General features: G+C 41.4%; 2 protein-coding genes across 3 annotated transcripts; one reads left to right on the top strand and one right to left on the bottom strand.

Moving 5' to 3' along the window:
- Nucleotides 1-407: 407 nt before the first annotated feature.
- Nucleotides 408-3,161, bottom strand: nudt2 (nudix (nucleoside diphosphate linked moiety X)-type motif 2). Of its 2 annotated transcripts, none has more exons than XM_044023690.1 (4): nt 3,084-3,161; nt 1,966-2,096; nt 1,489-1,853; nt 408-871 (listed from the first exon to the last, which is right to left on the bottom strand). In XM_044023690.1, the coding sequence occupies exons 2-3, from the start codon at nt 2,090-2,092 to the stop codon at nt 1,531-1,533; spliced, it is 450 nt and encodes a 149-aa protein (XP_043879625.1). In that variant the 5' UTR covers nt 2,093-2,096; nt 3,084-3,161; the 3' UTR covers nt 408-871; nt 1,489-1,530. The 2 variants fall into 2 exon arrangements, with proteins under 2 accessions (XP_043879625.1, XP_043879626.1); XM_044023691.1 differs by lacking the exon at nt 408-871 and adding an exon at nt 2,863-2,895 and having other exon boundaries at nt 908-1,853; nt 3,084-3,120.
- A 789-nt stretch (nt 3,162-3,950) lies between these two features.
- Nucleotides 3,951-8,058, top strand: rfesd (Rieske (Fe-S) domain containing). The gene is made up of 4 exons (XM_044023263.1): nt 3,951-4,063; nt 4,742-4,912; nt 5,590-5,624; nt 7,566-8,058. The coding sequence occupies exons 2-4, from the start codon at nt 4,756-4,758 to the stop codon at nt 7,893-7,895; spliced, it is 522 nt and encodes a 173-aa protein (XP_043879198.1). The 5' UTR covers nt 3,951-4,063; nt 4,742-4,755; the 3' UTR covers nt 7,896-8,058.
- Nucleotides 8,059-12,681: the final 4,623 nt, after the last annotated feature.

Below are 12,681 nucleotides of genomic sequence, written 5' to 3'. Positions count from 1 at the left end.
CTGCTTCCATTGTCTTTCAACAGTTACATGACACGGAAGTGAGAGTGATGTTATTCTAGAAATCCTCACTTGAAAGGCTTAAATGGCATGAAACCTCAGCATGGAGAGTCATGGGATCATAGATAAACATGTATTTATGTCACATTGATAGTGGAACATTTGATCTGTCCATGCAAATGCACATAATCTGATTTATTTCCACATGCAAATGTGGAAATAATAAATCTGAATCCATGTGCTTTGTTCTTGCTTTCACTCCCATGTTTGATTTGTGCCACATGGGAGGAAAAGCTCAGAATTGGTTCACTTGCACTGTGGAGTGTAAATGCAGCCCATAGTCTTCACTGACCGCGCTCAAGGCACCTGCTTCAGACGTGGACACGACAGATTTGAACAGGCTCTACAAATAAAACCTACACCCACTTTAATCTTAACAAAGAAAGGATTTCAAACACTGAAACCGTTGAGCATCAGTGGATCAACAGCTCCTGTGTGCTGTGACTCAAGTGGGACAGAAGTCAGCACTCACTGAATTTTCCCTTTAAATTTCTACAAATCACTTAAAACATATTTTACTGAACATTTTAAAGAGACAGAGAAAAAACGAGTTGACTGGATGAGAAGATTGTAAACAGTCTTTCCATTAAAACAAGACAATAAACATGCAGTAAGCTACAGCGTGGATCTATGATCTGTCTCCACCCTGTGGTCAAATATAAGGTCTACAATTCACTTTTTATCCAGTTAAAATTTCACTTGAGCCATTACAAGATACAATATAGATATAGTGTCCCATCATCCTTTGAGAAAGCAAATCCTGGAACACTTATTTTGGCTGAACACACGAAGACCAAGGTTCTCAAAGTGAGGTCTGCAAAAAAAATAAAAAAATAGATGTGATGCATGATAAAATGATGCCTCTGGAATTTATTTTCAGGTTTGAGTATTTCACTTTATTTACATTACAAATCATTTCCCCACTACGTCCTGTTACTTTTTAATCATGATGAACATTCAAAAACAAAGATAATCATCTTTTTTTTTTTGCCATGACTGAAGTTAAATCAGTAATTGTCTGTCATTGATTCTTTTGATCTTCGTTTAGCTCCATTTTAAAAAGAGGAAATGAACTGTGTTATTAAGACAATCGTGAATGGATTCAGTTGTCACTCAAGGGAAGCTTGGACTTTTTAAGGGAACCACTTTCTATGTTTGTGCACTGATGGTTGAGGTATATAATGTTTTAAGCTACTTTATTGTCACCTTCTCTCATGTGATTATGGAATTTCAGGTAAAATATAAGACATGGGAAACTTGGACTTTTTAAGGTAAATGTCTGATAAAGATCCAAAAGTTTTAGATTGTCTTTTAGTTGTTTTAGTAGTTGGCACAAATGAAAAAGGCCTCTACATCCCTCTGTGCACAACCTCCACTAAATATTCTTGTATCTTCTGCAGAACATCTCTGCATCTGTGGCTCACAGCTTACCGGAAGTAGTCGTGCATGTAGTCAACGGTCTTCTCTGTTTGATCACAGTTTGTCGCCCTGGGTCTGTAAGTGTGTGTGTGCTGCGCGCAGCGTGTCCTGCAGGTCTTTGTACTGGGCCAGACTGCATGCCTCCTCCAGCCGGGCCCAGCGATAGTCCTGGTGCTCGTCAGACAGAGTCACTGCTGCTCCTGGGTCTCGGAGCTCGGCCAGCCAGTACAGCACCTCCTTGGGTCTGCCTCGCACTTCATAGTGCAGCTCCTGAACAAAGCTGTCAATCACCCGCAGGTGCTCTGCCCTCAGCCCCGCCTCCTCCTGTGTCTCTCTCAAGGCTGTGGTGAGGTCATCTTCGCCTGGGTCCACATGACCTGATGGTGAACAGGTTGGAGACACACAGAACATTTCAGTTATAAATACATTAGTTAGAAACTCAGAATCGGGTTTCCATGACAAATGTGCAGTTTCTGAATGTGTAAACACCTTTGGGTGGAGTCCAGTGGTTCTCCCCATACGAGGTCTGCAGCAGCAGGTACTCAATGTTGCCTGGGGGAGGAACACTGTTGGCCACACGTCGAAACACTATAAAGCCACAAGCTCGCAGCGCCATCTTCCTGTTGAACAGAAAAAAAGAGGAGTGTATTTACATTGAGAAACAACCTGTGTGCAGCTTTAAATCCTGATACATCTCGTAGATATAGAGATAGATATCGAAAGGTGAAAAAAGTATACTGTGATCAGGTTTATTCCCATGTCAGCCAGCCCTAGCTACAGATTTAGTTGTGAGGCTGTGAAAAGAACCCAGAGGAGAGACAGAAGAGTCCATGTCACTCACACATCACTTTATACAAAAGTGGTTCTCAAACTATTTATACCAAGCAGCACCTGAGAAAATACTGAGCTCTCTCAGTGACCCCATTATCACCAACGTTGAAATACAGTGGCGTAAATAAGGAGGCAGATTTATTCTCGTCATCCTCCTCTTCCTCACATATACTTCACACACTGGTATAGTGGCATTAGATTAAGATGGAGCGAGAGATAAGGTGACTCTAATTATTATTTCTTTGTTATTAGTTTAATTTTTCACGCACAATTCCTCATCTCCACCAAGTACCACCAGAGGAAGCTTGTATACCACTGGTGGTACACATACCACAGTTTGAGAACCATGGGGCTAGATGAAACAGTAGGACAAACACAGGTTTTACCAGTGACATTAATTGGGGTTCCAGAGCAGGTTATTGTTCAAGTATTATTTTAATACATCATATATGTTTCCTGTACTTTCTAATAAGACAACTACGGCTGTATATACAGTGCATATGTCGTAATGTGCAACATTTGTGTGTGGAAGAATTAACCATTAAAAAAACCTACCAGATAATTGTTATAATAATCCCCAGAAAGCTGCTGAAATGTATAGAAAATAAAAGAGTTCGGGTTATGTTTGTTTGTTTGTTAGTTAGCTTTACTCCTGTGTCTGACAACATTAGATTGACTAACATTGTTTCATATATTACAGTTTCTATTTTTATAGGAAAATAGGAAATAAATAAATACATTAATCTAAGATTAACGTCTAAAAGTCGATAACTTACGTTCAGTTCACTGTTACCCACCGCTTGACAGAACTGCGGAGCACAGCGGTGTACCCGAGAAATGAGTCCGGCCTGAGCTGAAGAAAAATCTGTTCCGCTTTGTTGAAAAAATCGACAGCATCAGCGGCGGTACATCCCATAATAAGAGCTAATTGCGCAGAATTACTAGCCTATACCAAAGAATATGATTGTACTGTAATTATATACTAATATATGTATGAAATATAAACATTGTTTGTTGTTTCATGTGTGTTTTGTTCGTCTAAAATCATTAGATCTGTATTTTCTTTTAAAATGTGAAAACAGCCTTCAGTTAGATTTAAAAATAAAATAAAATAAAATAAAATACAGTCCAGTACAAAATTCCTTTATTTTTACTGAAAACATTTGGTTTTGACATTAAAAGATGATGAAGAAGAATAAGAGATCAGTATTTCAGCTTTTATTTCCAGGTCGAGATATGTCAAAACGTAGGAGATAGTACATTTGTAATGGAACAGCACATTTTTAGGTGAGCAATGTCAATCCAAATGTTTTCAGTGGACTGCAAAAATAAAGGAATTGACTTGACTCTTTCAATAACCTTTGAAGGGGACTGAACATGTACGTGGATTCTCAGATATTACATGACTCTAAATGCTGTAATAAATAACAATACACACATGTATATTTTAAGTCATTAAAATATCACAAAGTCATTAATTGTGTTGGAAAATCCCTCTAAATAAGAGGTTAGACACATGGCTGTATCAATGACTAACATATCTCTTTAAATCAAGGAGCTGTTATGCCTGTGAGGGTCAGATAAGAAATACAACAGAACTGAAGACAAACTGTGTGTAAAGATAATTCTTTGTGTCTTACTCTGCACCCTACTCTGTGTCCTTCTGAACCCTGGGGCGTCAGCACTTGTTCAGCTTGACATAGACAGACAGAAGACACACTGACGGACAGAGGAGACACTGCTGCCGAGTTGTAAGGTAAAGCCTAAAAATGTATTTGTTATTTTCAAGCCAAGACCAAAATATGTTGGAGAGAAACGCACAGACATGTAGAGGAATTGTACAAATCGAATCTGTATCTAACATAAATAATTATGTCCTGATTAAACGTGGCTATGTTGCTGTCTTTGGTTTAGCCAGAGGCTAGAAGGACATGTGACGTTTGCTGTTAGTCTGACTATACTGTCAGTGATCATTATTTAACTCCACTATACATTAATCACATTTGGGTTCTGCACCGGAGAGAGGAGGAATGAGTTTAGTAGGAGAAAGACAATATTTGACCCCTGAATGAAGAAAGAAGAAGAAGAAGAATCGCAACATGAAGTTTTCATACCGCTCCATACCTTTTAACAACAGCAACAACACTTTTTACAAAACGTACGTACATACGTATGGGCAGCCCTTATATCCATAAAGTCCCACATGAGCTTAATATTCACTGTCAGTGTGTGTGTGTGTTTACTTGTGTGCAGTCTAATCTGCTGATCTGAATCAGCTGTATGGCACCTGCTGTTAGTGGTTGCTATAGTTCCTATGTTGAAATTTTTGGAACTGGGTAACTGACACATTAGGTGGTATAAGAAGTAGAATAAAATGGCCGATTGTTCATTACAATGAAGAACAAACTGATGTTTCCTGTTTCCCTTTGAGCAGCATTTCATACAACTATGGAGGGGAAAGAGCAGTCTACTGGAAGACTTCACTTTGTGGGGAAAAAAGATGAACTGATTGCAGCAAAGCGCTCGTTCAGAACACTGGAAGGCCGGGATATTCTGATCGTCTACCATCAGGGGATCCTCTACGCTTTGGATTCCTACTGTTATCGTGAGTACATTTGTCCTATAGCGACAAATAACATGTATGAAATTGATGATGTCAAAGACAGGCTTTATTATAATATTATATTATAATATTTATGTGTGGTTATGGGAAAACAGGGGCTTAAACTCTGTCGGACACCTGCAGGGTCTGAACTGATACTCCCGCTCCCTCTGTTCATACAAGCCTTGTGTCAGCAGAATCTTTCCTACACCATCAACTCAACATCTGTTGTTTTAAGAAGAAGGAAGCCTGATTTAAAGGACAACATATGGCTGTTTTCTTCATAAAAGTGAAGATGGTGGATAGAAACAGTCGACTCGCAGACACGCTAACGGCAGAACAGTTTACCGGATCCCACAGATCCAGAGAACAGAAGGAGATGGAGCGATGGGACAGATTTGGTGGTTAGCTCTTAAATTTAGTCCATGATTCCACAGCACTTATTTACATTACACTGCTAATGCGACACTATCTTTAGCCGGTAGACTCCAGAATTGAATGTTTGTCACGAGGCCAGATTGCGTCCATTTGTTTCCCTCCAGGCTTTTGTAACCTTTCCAGACGTGTAAAGAGCAGCCCAGGGGCATGACAAGCATCAGATATACGTCTCTCGAAACCCTGCCATGGTTCACTTTACAACATTCTATAAACTACAACACACCTCTCTGTTGCTCCAACAGATGCTGGGGGAGAGCTGCAAACAGGAGACATTGAGGTGAGCTTTACCACCAATAATCAGTCAATATCATGTCATTTAAAGGTATGGTACATGGTGTTTGACTGCACTGTGTGTGCCCCCCCTGCACCTACACTGAGACACAAACTCTGGGGTGGTGGTAGCTCAGTGGTAGGGGTCGTGAAGGTTGTGGGTTAGATTCCTGCCTCCACTAGTCTACATGCCGATGTGTCCTTAGGCAAGACACTTGACCCGCGTTTGCTCCTGACGAGTGTGTGAATAGGTTTGAAAGATAAACGATAGAAAATGCACTGCACGTAGATGCGCCGTATGAACGTGTGAATTGGTGAATGGCAAAACTGTAGTGTGCAGCAGCTTTGCGTGGTCATCAAGACTAGAAAAGTGCTGTGTAGATACAGAGCATTTTACAAACGTTTGGATCACTGAAAACATGGAAAAACAGGGATTAACCACTAAATAAAAACATCTGTGAACCTGCTTCAGTCTGCAGTATATTATGAATATATTCATGTTTATGTCTCACTAGAAAGCCTTTCCTGACTGGAAAGTAACATTTGTAAAATGCTAATTCCCTCGCATAAACATATATATATATCTATACATATATATATATCTATATGTATATATGTATATGTATATGTATATGTATATATATATACATATACATATACACATATGCATGTATACATACATACATATACAGTATGTACATATATGCTCACTGAGATGGTGACATCAAACACAAAGCAATTACAGTATAATATGCAGCAATAATGACAATAATGATATATAATGATAATGTAATATGACAATGTGAATGTGATAATTGTGAAAGTGAAAACCCTTTGAACTAAAACAAATAAATAAGTACATGAATAATAATAATAATAATAATACTGATAATAATAATAATAATAACAATAATAATGATGATTTGTCTGTGGGCGTTGGTGTGGTGAGTGCAAAGTTGTACGCATTTCAATTTCCAGTCAGAAAAGCCTGTCTGAGAGTGAGAGACAGCAGGGAACATATTATTAAGATGTCATAGGCTTAAGCAGGCAATGATTTTTATGAGGTGAGCCTTTTGATAAAGACCTTAAACCTCCTTTCCCCTTTGTCTCCACTGGCAGCCGTAGAGTGAGAAGAGTGTCTGTGTTTGTGGTTCATGGCACAAGGGTGAGATGGGGGCATACACAGCACTGTCACCCCTGACTATACAACATACAAGCACACTTCCAAACACTATCCCTTTAAAGCTCTGGACTGGGGATTATCCAAAACGACACACGTTTGAGGAGATGATGATTAATAAAGGGGAAATAAAGATTATTTTAAATGATGAGTTGCCTTTAAAACCAACATCTTTTGACCGAATAGACAGCGATCCCTGTCTCTTTATTCTTTATGGCACACTCTCCATACACACACACACACGCGCCCCTTACCCTAACCTTAACCATCACACCTAAATACCTAACCCTAACCGTTAGCCTACCACTAACCCACTTCCAACCCTAACACTCAAACCAGGTCTTAATCCTCAAAAAGCCCGTTAAAGCTGTGTGGACCAGCCAAAAGGACCTCACAAGGTCAAAATGTCCTCACAAAGATAGGTTTGCTTATCTAAAACTGGTCCACACAGACACACACACACATGCACACACACCCCTTAACTATATGACTATATAAGTATATTGTATATTGCTTGTGTACACTGAATAAGGTAAGTTAACTGTAGTTAACCTGCATTAACATGCTGTTTCTATGATTCTATGATTAGATATTTGAGTTTCGCTAATTGTTAGTGTTATGCAGGTGTGATGTGCTAATCGTTCATTAAGATATCAGAGCTTCATCATATTAACATAGTGCAAATATAATAATGTAATGACAACGTGGCTGAATGTCCTCAAATGATCTCTCTTCAATTTGTCTTCCCACACACACACACACACACAGGAATTTGACGGCAAGCTGTGCATAGTTTGTCCAAAGCACAAGTACAAGATCTCTCTGGCCAAAGGGGAGTGTTTATACAAGGCCGCTGACCCCAGTGAAAAGCCACCGGTGCCCAGATGGTATTCCAAAGGTGTGAAGCAGCGGACTCACGGAGTCACTGAGACCAACGGGGACGTCTACGTCACGCTCTCTCTGGAAACCAAATGGATCGAGTCAGACTTCTACCAGGGAGAGAAGGGGAAATTGGAAAGGGCCAAAACTGAGAAAGCAGAGAAAGCAGAGAAAGCAGAGAAAGCAGAGAAAGCAGATAAAGCAGCATCCTCAGAGTGAAAGAAGGGGAAGCAGATTTCATCTCTTTTTTGTTTCCTGTATAGAGCGGATGTCAGATGTCATGAGGCCTTACAATGGATTTTATGTCTTGCAAAAAATGTTTTGCATTTGCAAACGTTATCAAAACGATCATATAGTTCAATAAACTAACAATAAACACTGACTTATGTCTTCTTATTCCCTGTAGTCAAATTAGACAGTGGTAAATGGTTTGTATTTATACAGCACCTCTCTATTCTTAATGACCTCAGGTTTGCACCGCTGGTGCAGCCCTGAGGAGCAATTCTGGGTTAAGTGTCTTGGCCAGAGACACACTGGCATGTAGACTAACAGAGTCTGGGATCAAACTCACGACTATCCAGTGGAAAGACAACCATCCTATGGCCCGGAACATACCACAGTGATGCTGCCCCAAAGTAGCAGCATGACTTGTCCCAGTGCAATGATCTTTCTTTTTCTTAACATGCAATAACCGGGGAACTACAGGTATAAGTTTTGCTCCTTTGTGCAGGAACGGTGTTGGCCAACAGAAAACTCCGCGACTCATGCGATACTTTAAACACACATGGTTATGAGCAACAAGAGATGATGAGTTACATATTGAATATTCAAATGTGCTTCTGTGGTCACTATACAAATCTTGATACAAGGCTGAAACCATCATGAGCAGGTGGTCGTTTGCAGGACGGCAGACTGTCTGGAGAAGCTGCTTCACAAGACCAGATCCACATATAAGCAACACACATTTACAGTGAGGGCATTCAAACCCAAAGGCCTAAATACTCTCTGTTGCTTTTATGTCTTGCATTATTCATTGTGGTTGTGAGCGACACAAGAGGCTTTGATTAAACCTTTAAGGCTCAGGCTGTTCTTCCTCTCCAAACGCCCTGGACTTTGTCCAAGAGGGACTTTCAGATCTCATTATTGCCTTTTATCAGCAACCGAGTCCCTGAAGAAAACACATCCAGCGTCATTAGAGCATTTTCTTTTATTGCGGTGTCACTGAATAGTTTCCTAACTGTTTCTCATTATGCTTGCCATTGTTTGCACTGGGTGCATCTCATCATCTGAGATTCTGCGCATGATTCAGGGTCTTAAAGTGGAGGTGAGTGGCACACACACACGCACACACACACGTACAGTTGTGAGGACATTCAAAGAAGTGTATATAGGTTTTGTAGCTCATACTCTATCCTTTGCTATCCCATCATACTCTAGCCCATGTGTGACAGTATGTACACGTGTTACCTCTTGGAAACCAGTAGTCCTCGCGGAGACAAAAACCTGGTCCTAATGAGGCAGAATCTTATTTCTGAAGAACTGGTTAAGCTTAGAGCTAAGATTAGAACAGTCGTTAGGTTAAGTTAAGTTAAGTTAGGGCTAGTTATCAAATATTATTGTTAAGGTTAGTGATTCATTTGTTTAGGCTGTCCAGGTGAATGCGTGTGTGTGTGTGTGTGTGTGTGTGTGTGTGTGTACGTGCATGATACATCAGGTCTTCAGTCAGTTGCTGTGTGTGTGTGTGTGTGTGTGTGTGTGTGTGTGTCCAGTTGCCAGTGAGACTTTGTTTAATCGGCCGACGTCATTCACATGGTGTGGACACCGCGGCACAAGGCTCTCCTGTCTGTCCAGCAGGCTGATTGTTTGTCCTCACAGACTGACAACTTGTGTGTGTCTGCGTGCGTGTGTGTGTGTGTGTGTGTGTGTGTTAGCGCATTGTCTGCTGACGGGCGCTGCTGCTGCTGCTGCTGCTGACACACGGAGCTGCTCCGCCGCCTGGGCTGAGCTGTCCGGTGCGCCTCTGCGGTCAGTGTTGCTTCGGGACGGTGTCGGGCTTCGCTTTCATGAATGAATAACGACAAGGGGTGAAAAAAAAATGCTCGCGACTGCGAGAGTCCCGCACGGCAGCAGCAGCAGCAGCAGGCGGACTCCTGAGGGAGCAGCCGCTCATGAGGAGGATTAACGACGGAGCGGAGCCGCGGCTCATTGCGGAAAAGCCGAGTCTGACTGCAGACCGGCGAGGACACGCACCGTGAGGAATCCGGGCTCCACAGAACAGAGCAGCGGGACAGAACCGCCACCGCCACAATGTAAGTTTCTCTCAAGATGCAACTCAACCTGGGATGGAGGAGCGAGCGCTCCCTGGTTCGGTCGCATCGTGGTTCATTTCAGCACTCTGAATATAGAAATCTGCTCACACATCATGTGTCTGATTTATCGAACCATAATAAACACTCAGGTGCAAGAATGTGTTGGCCAGCGGTGGAGCAGTGATGCACTGTCTCCGTGATAGACATGAATAATGAGGACCAGCGCGAGGAGAGGTCAATTTTAGGCATGGGACGATGTCAAAGCTCTCTTATATTGACCAGTAAAATTGCGATTCATAATATTGTTGCAATGCATGTAAATATCTGCTTTACACTTAAAAATAATTAGCTAAAAAAATATGTGCAAAATAAAATCTACATTCCTATTCTTTATTATTAATAATAATTGTGGATGCTGGGTATTTCCTGTCCTTTATTGTCAGTATTGTCACTGGTTCCTCCCGAGGTTTTTTTGTCTTCTCCCTCTGGGAACGTCACAGCCTCATTATTTGAAGTATGTGGATCACTGACTGTGGCCTGAGGAGAACACAGGCCAGTTTCGATTGTCCAAGTAACAATGAGGTATGGGTACCTTGCTCAGGGGAATCCCAACACTTAACCTGGCAGGGATTTGAACCGGCAGCCCTCCATCTACAAGCCCAATTCCCTTCCCCTTGACCACGAGCTGCCCGTTATTTTGTTTCACTACTACTTTTTTGGTTTTACTACTAAAATCCCCGTTGTGGGACTAATAAAGGATTATTTATCTTATCTTATGTCCAATTTAAGTGATTCTGGTATCCAAACATTTATGTGGCAGAAGAGAGATGAATGAATCAATTTGCAGTATTTACTTTTTCTGGTAGTCATCATTTATTCAGTATTTCTCTGCATTTTCCAACCATTGGAAATGAATGGAGAGGTGAAGTAAGGAACTGGAGGTACGTCCTGGATGGGTTGATGCAATGCTCACATCACTTAGCCTCCAACAGATGTGCTCTTGTTTCCACACTTGCTTGCTGACAGGTGTTTGATTTCCCTCTCCGTGGTCAAAATGTGTTAAACACCTGAACAACACAGTAGTGCTGCAGCAATACTGTAGCTCTCTGGTCAGGTTGCATCCATAATAATCCATTACTAACACAGTATTTGCTCCTTACGTCATACTTCACATTCTTCTCCCAATAACTTGCAGCAGGCTCCAGACTAAGACGTAGCAATGGGCAAATGAAGCTTTTGTGAAGCACTGAACCACTTGAGCCAATTGTTTCGAAATAGGGTTCATTATTCGTAGCTTCAGATAGAGTGACCTCTACTGGCAGAGTGCAGGGCTGCAGTCAGAGTATAAACAGGCTAGTTGATGAACAGAAGGCTCACTGAGCTGTGTTGGAGAAACGACTTTGCCTTTGTAGAAAAGAACTTTTGTTCTGAAGCATGTTTGCTTTGATCAACCTTTTTAAAATGTCTTTGCTTTGCGTGCACACACACACACACACACCAAGACTGAAGTTTATGTTCTATTTACAAATAAAGATTGATGAATGTGTGTATTGTGTTACTGAGGAGAGAGTGCTGGGAAAACGCTTGTGTAACTATGGCAGGGGGTGATTATGTGGGATGGGGAAACGCTCAACAGTTTTTATTGAGGTACATTATTTCTTTCGTTTTTGATGGAGCTGGTTTCTTTTTTTGCTCACACCTTCTCCGCATTTGGAAAACACTCGCTCACAAGGAACAAATGCCAGTGAATCACCTGATCGGTCAGGTGATTCATTCAGGCAATGAAGTAGTTGCTGCTGCGGACGTCATACGTCACATGAATTTGAATTCCAGGGTTTGAAGCACGTATCAAAGCTTCAGTGTCACACTGCCATCACTAATAAGAGGAGCAACACTGCCTTCCACAGTTGCTTCAATCACATTTTGAAGTCTGAAGTCACGGTTCCAAGTTCTTTAACAAGATCAAAGTTCCCCTTCATTCTTCTTGGTCTCTTCCAAATTTGAAAGCTGTTCTTTGGGGTCAAATCATTTTGACCTCCAGTCATCCATTACTTCTTGTTGTTGTACCTTTCCTGATTCTTGCTCTCTCCTTCCTTTCCTGTCTGTCTGTCTTCTGCTCATTAGCAACATTTTGGAGGAGTTTTCTTTGAGGTGCCCTCACCCAAAGTGTCAGACACAGTGGTGGAGCCTACAACACCTACACAACATCTGCTTTCATATTCTTCCCTGTAGACCAGTTTCATGAAGAACATGAAGAAATGTCAAAACTGCCTTAATGGCAAGGCGAAGATTCTTTTCAATATTGTAAATTGATTTGAAGGAAAAACACAAAATCCCCGGGTCAGCCAGTCCAATGAACATCTCAGTGCTGAGACATCAACATGGTGCCCTTTCTCATGCCAGACTTTACCCCTGTTAAAAGCCCGGGCAGCCAGCAGTACAGGGCATTGGCAGTTCCTGAACTCACCCAACCACCCACAACCCTACAGGAGCAGAATTCTTCCTTCTGTGTCCATCAGTAAAATAAGAGTCAATATCTTTGGGGAAAAAAAGGCATGTCGTGTAAGTGTGTTTGAACTTATTTTTGGAAAAAGTGACAGACCTAATTGACACCAACCCAGAGTAGCTGCACCAGGGGCATTAACTCTTCAAGGTTTAGGTCTACTGAAATAAATAAAGCTGGTGTGAACATGAGG

The sequence above is a fragment of the Solea senegalensis genome, linkage group LG4 (genome assembly GCF_019176455.1).
Source record: "Solea senegalensis isolate Sse05_10M linkage group LG4, IFAPA_SoseM_1, whole genome shotgun sequence".
Lineage (NCBI taxonomy): Eukaryota > Metazoa > Chordata > Actinopteri > Pleuronectiformes > Soleidae > Solea > Solea senegalensis.
Note: the sequence above shows the minus strand (reverse complement) of the source record. Positions and strands in the feature narration are given on the sequence as shown.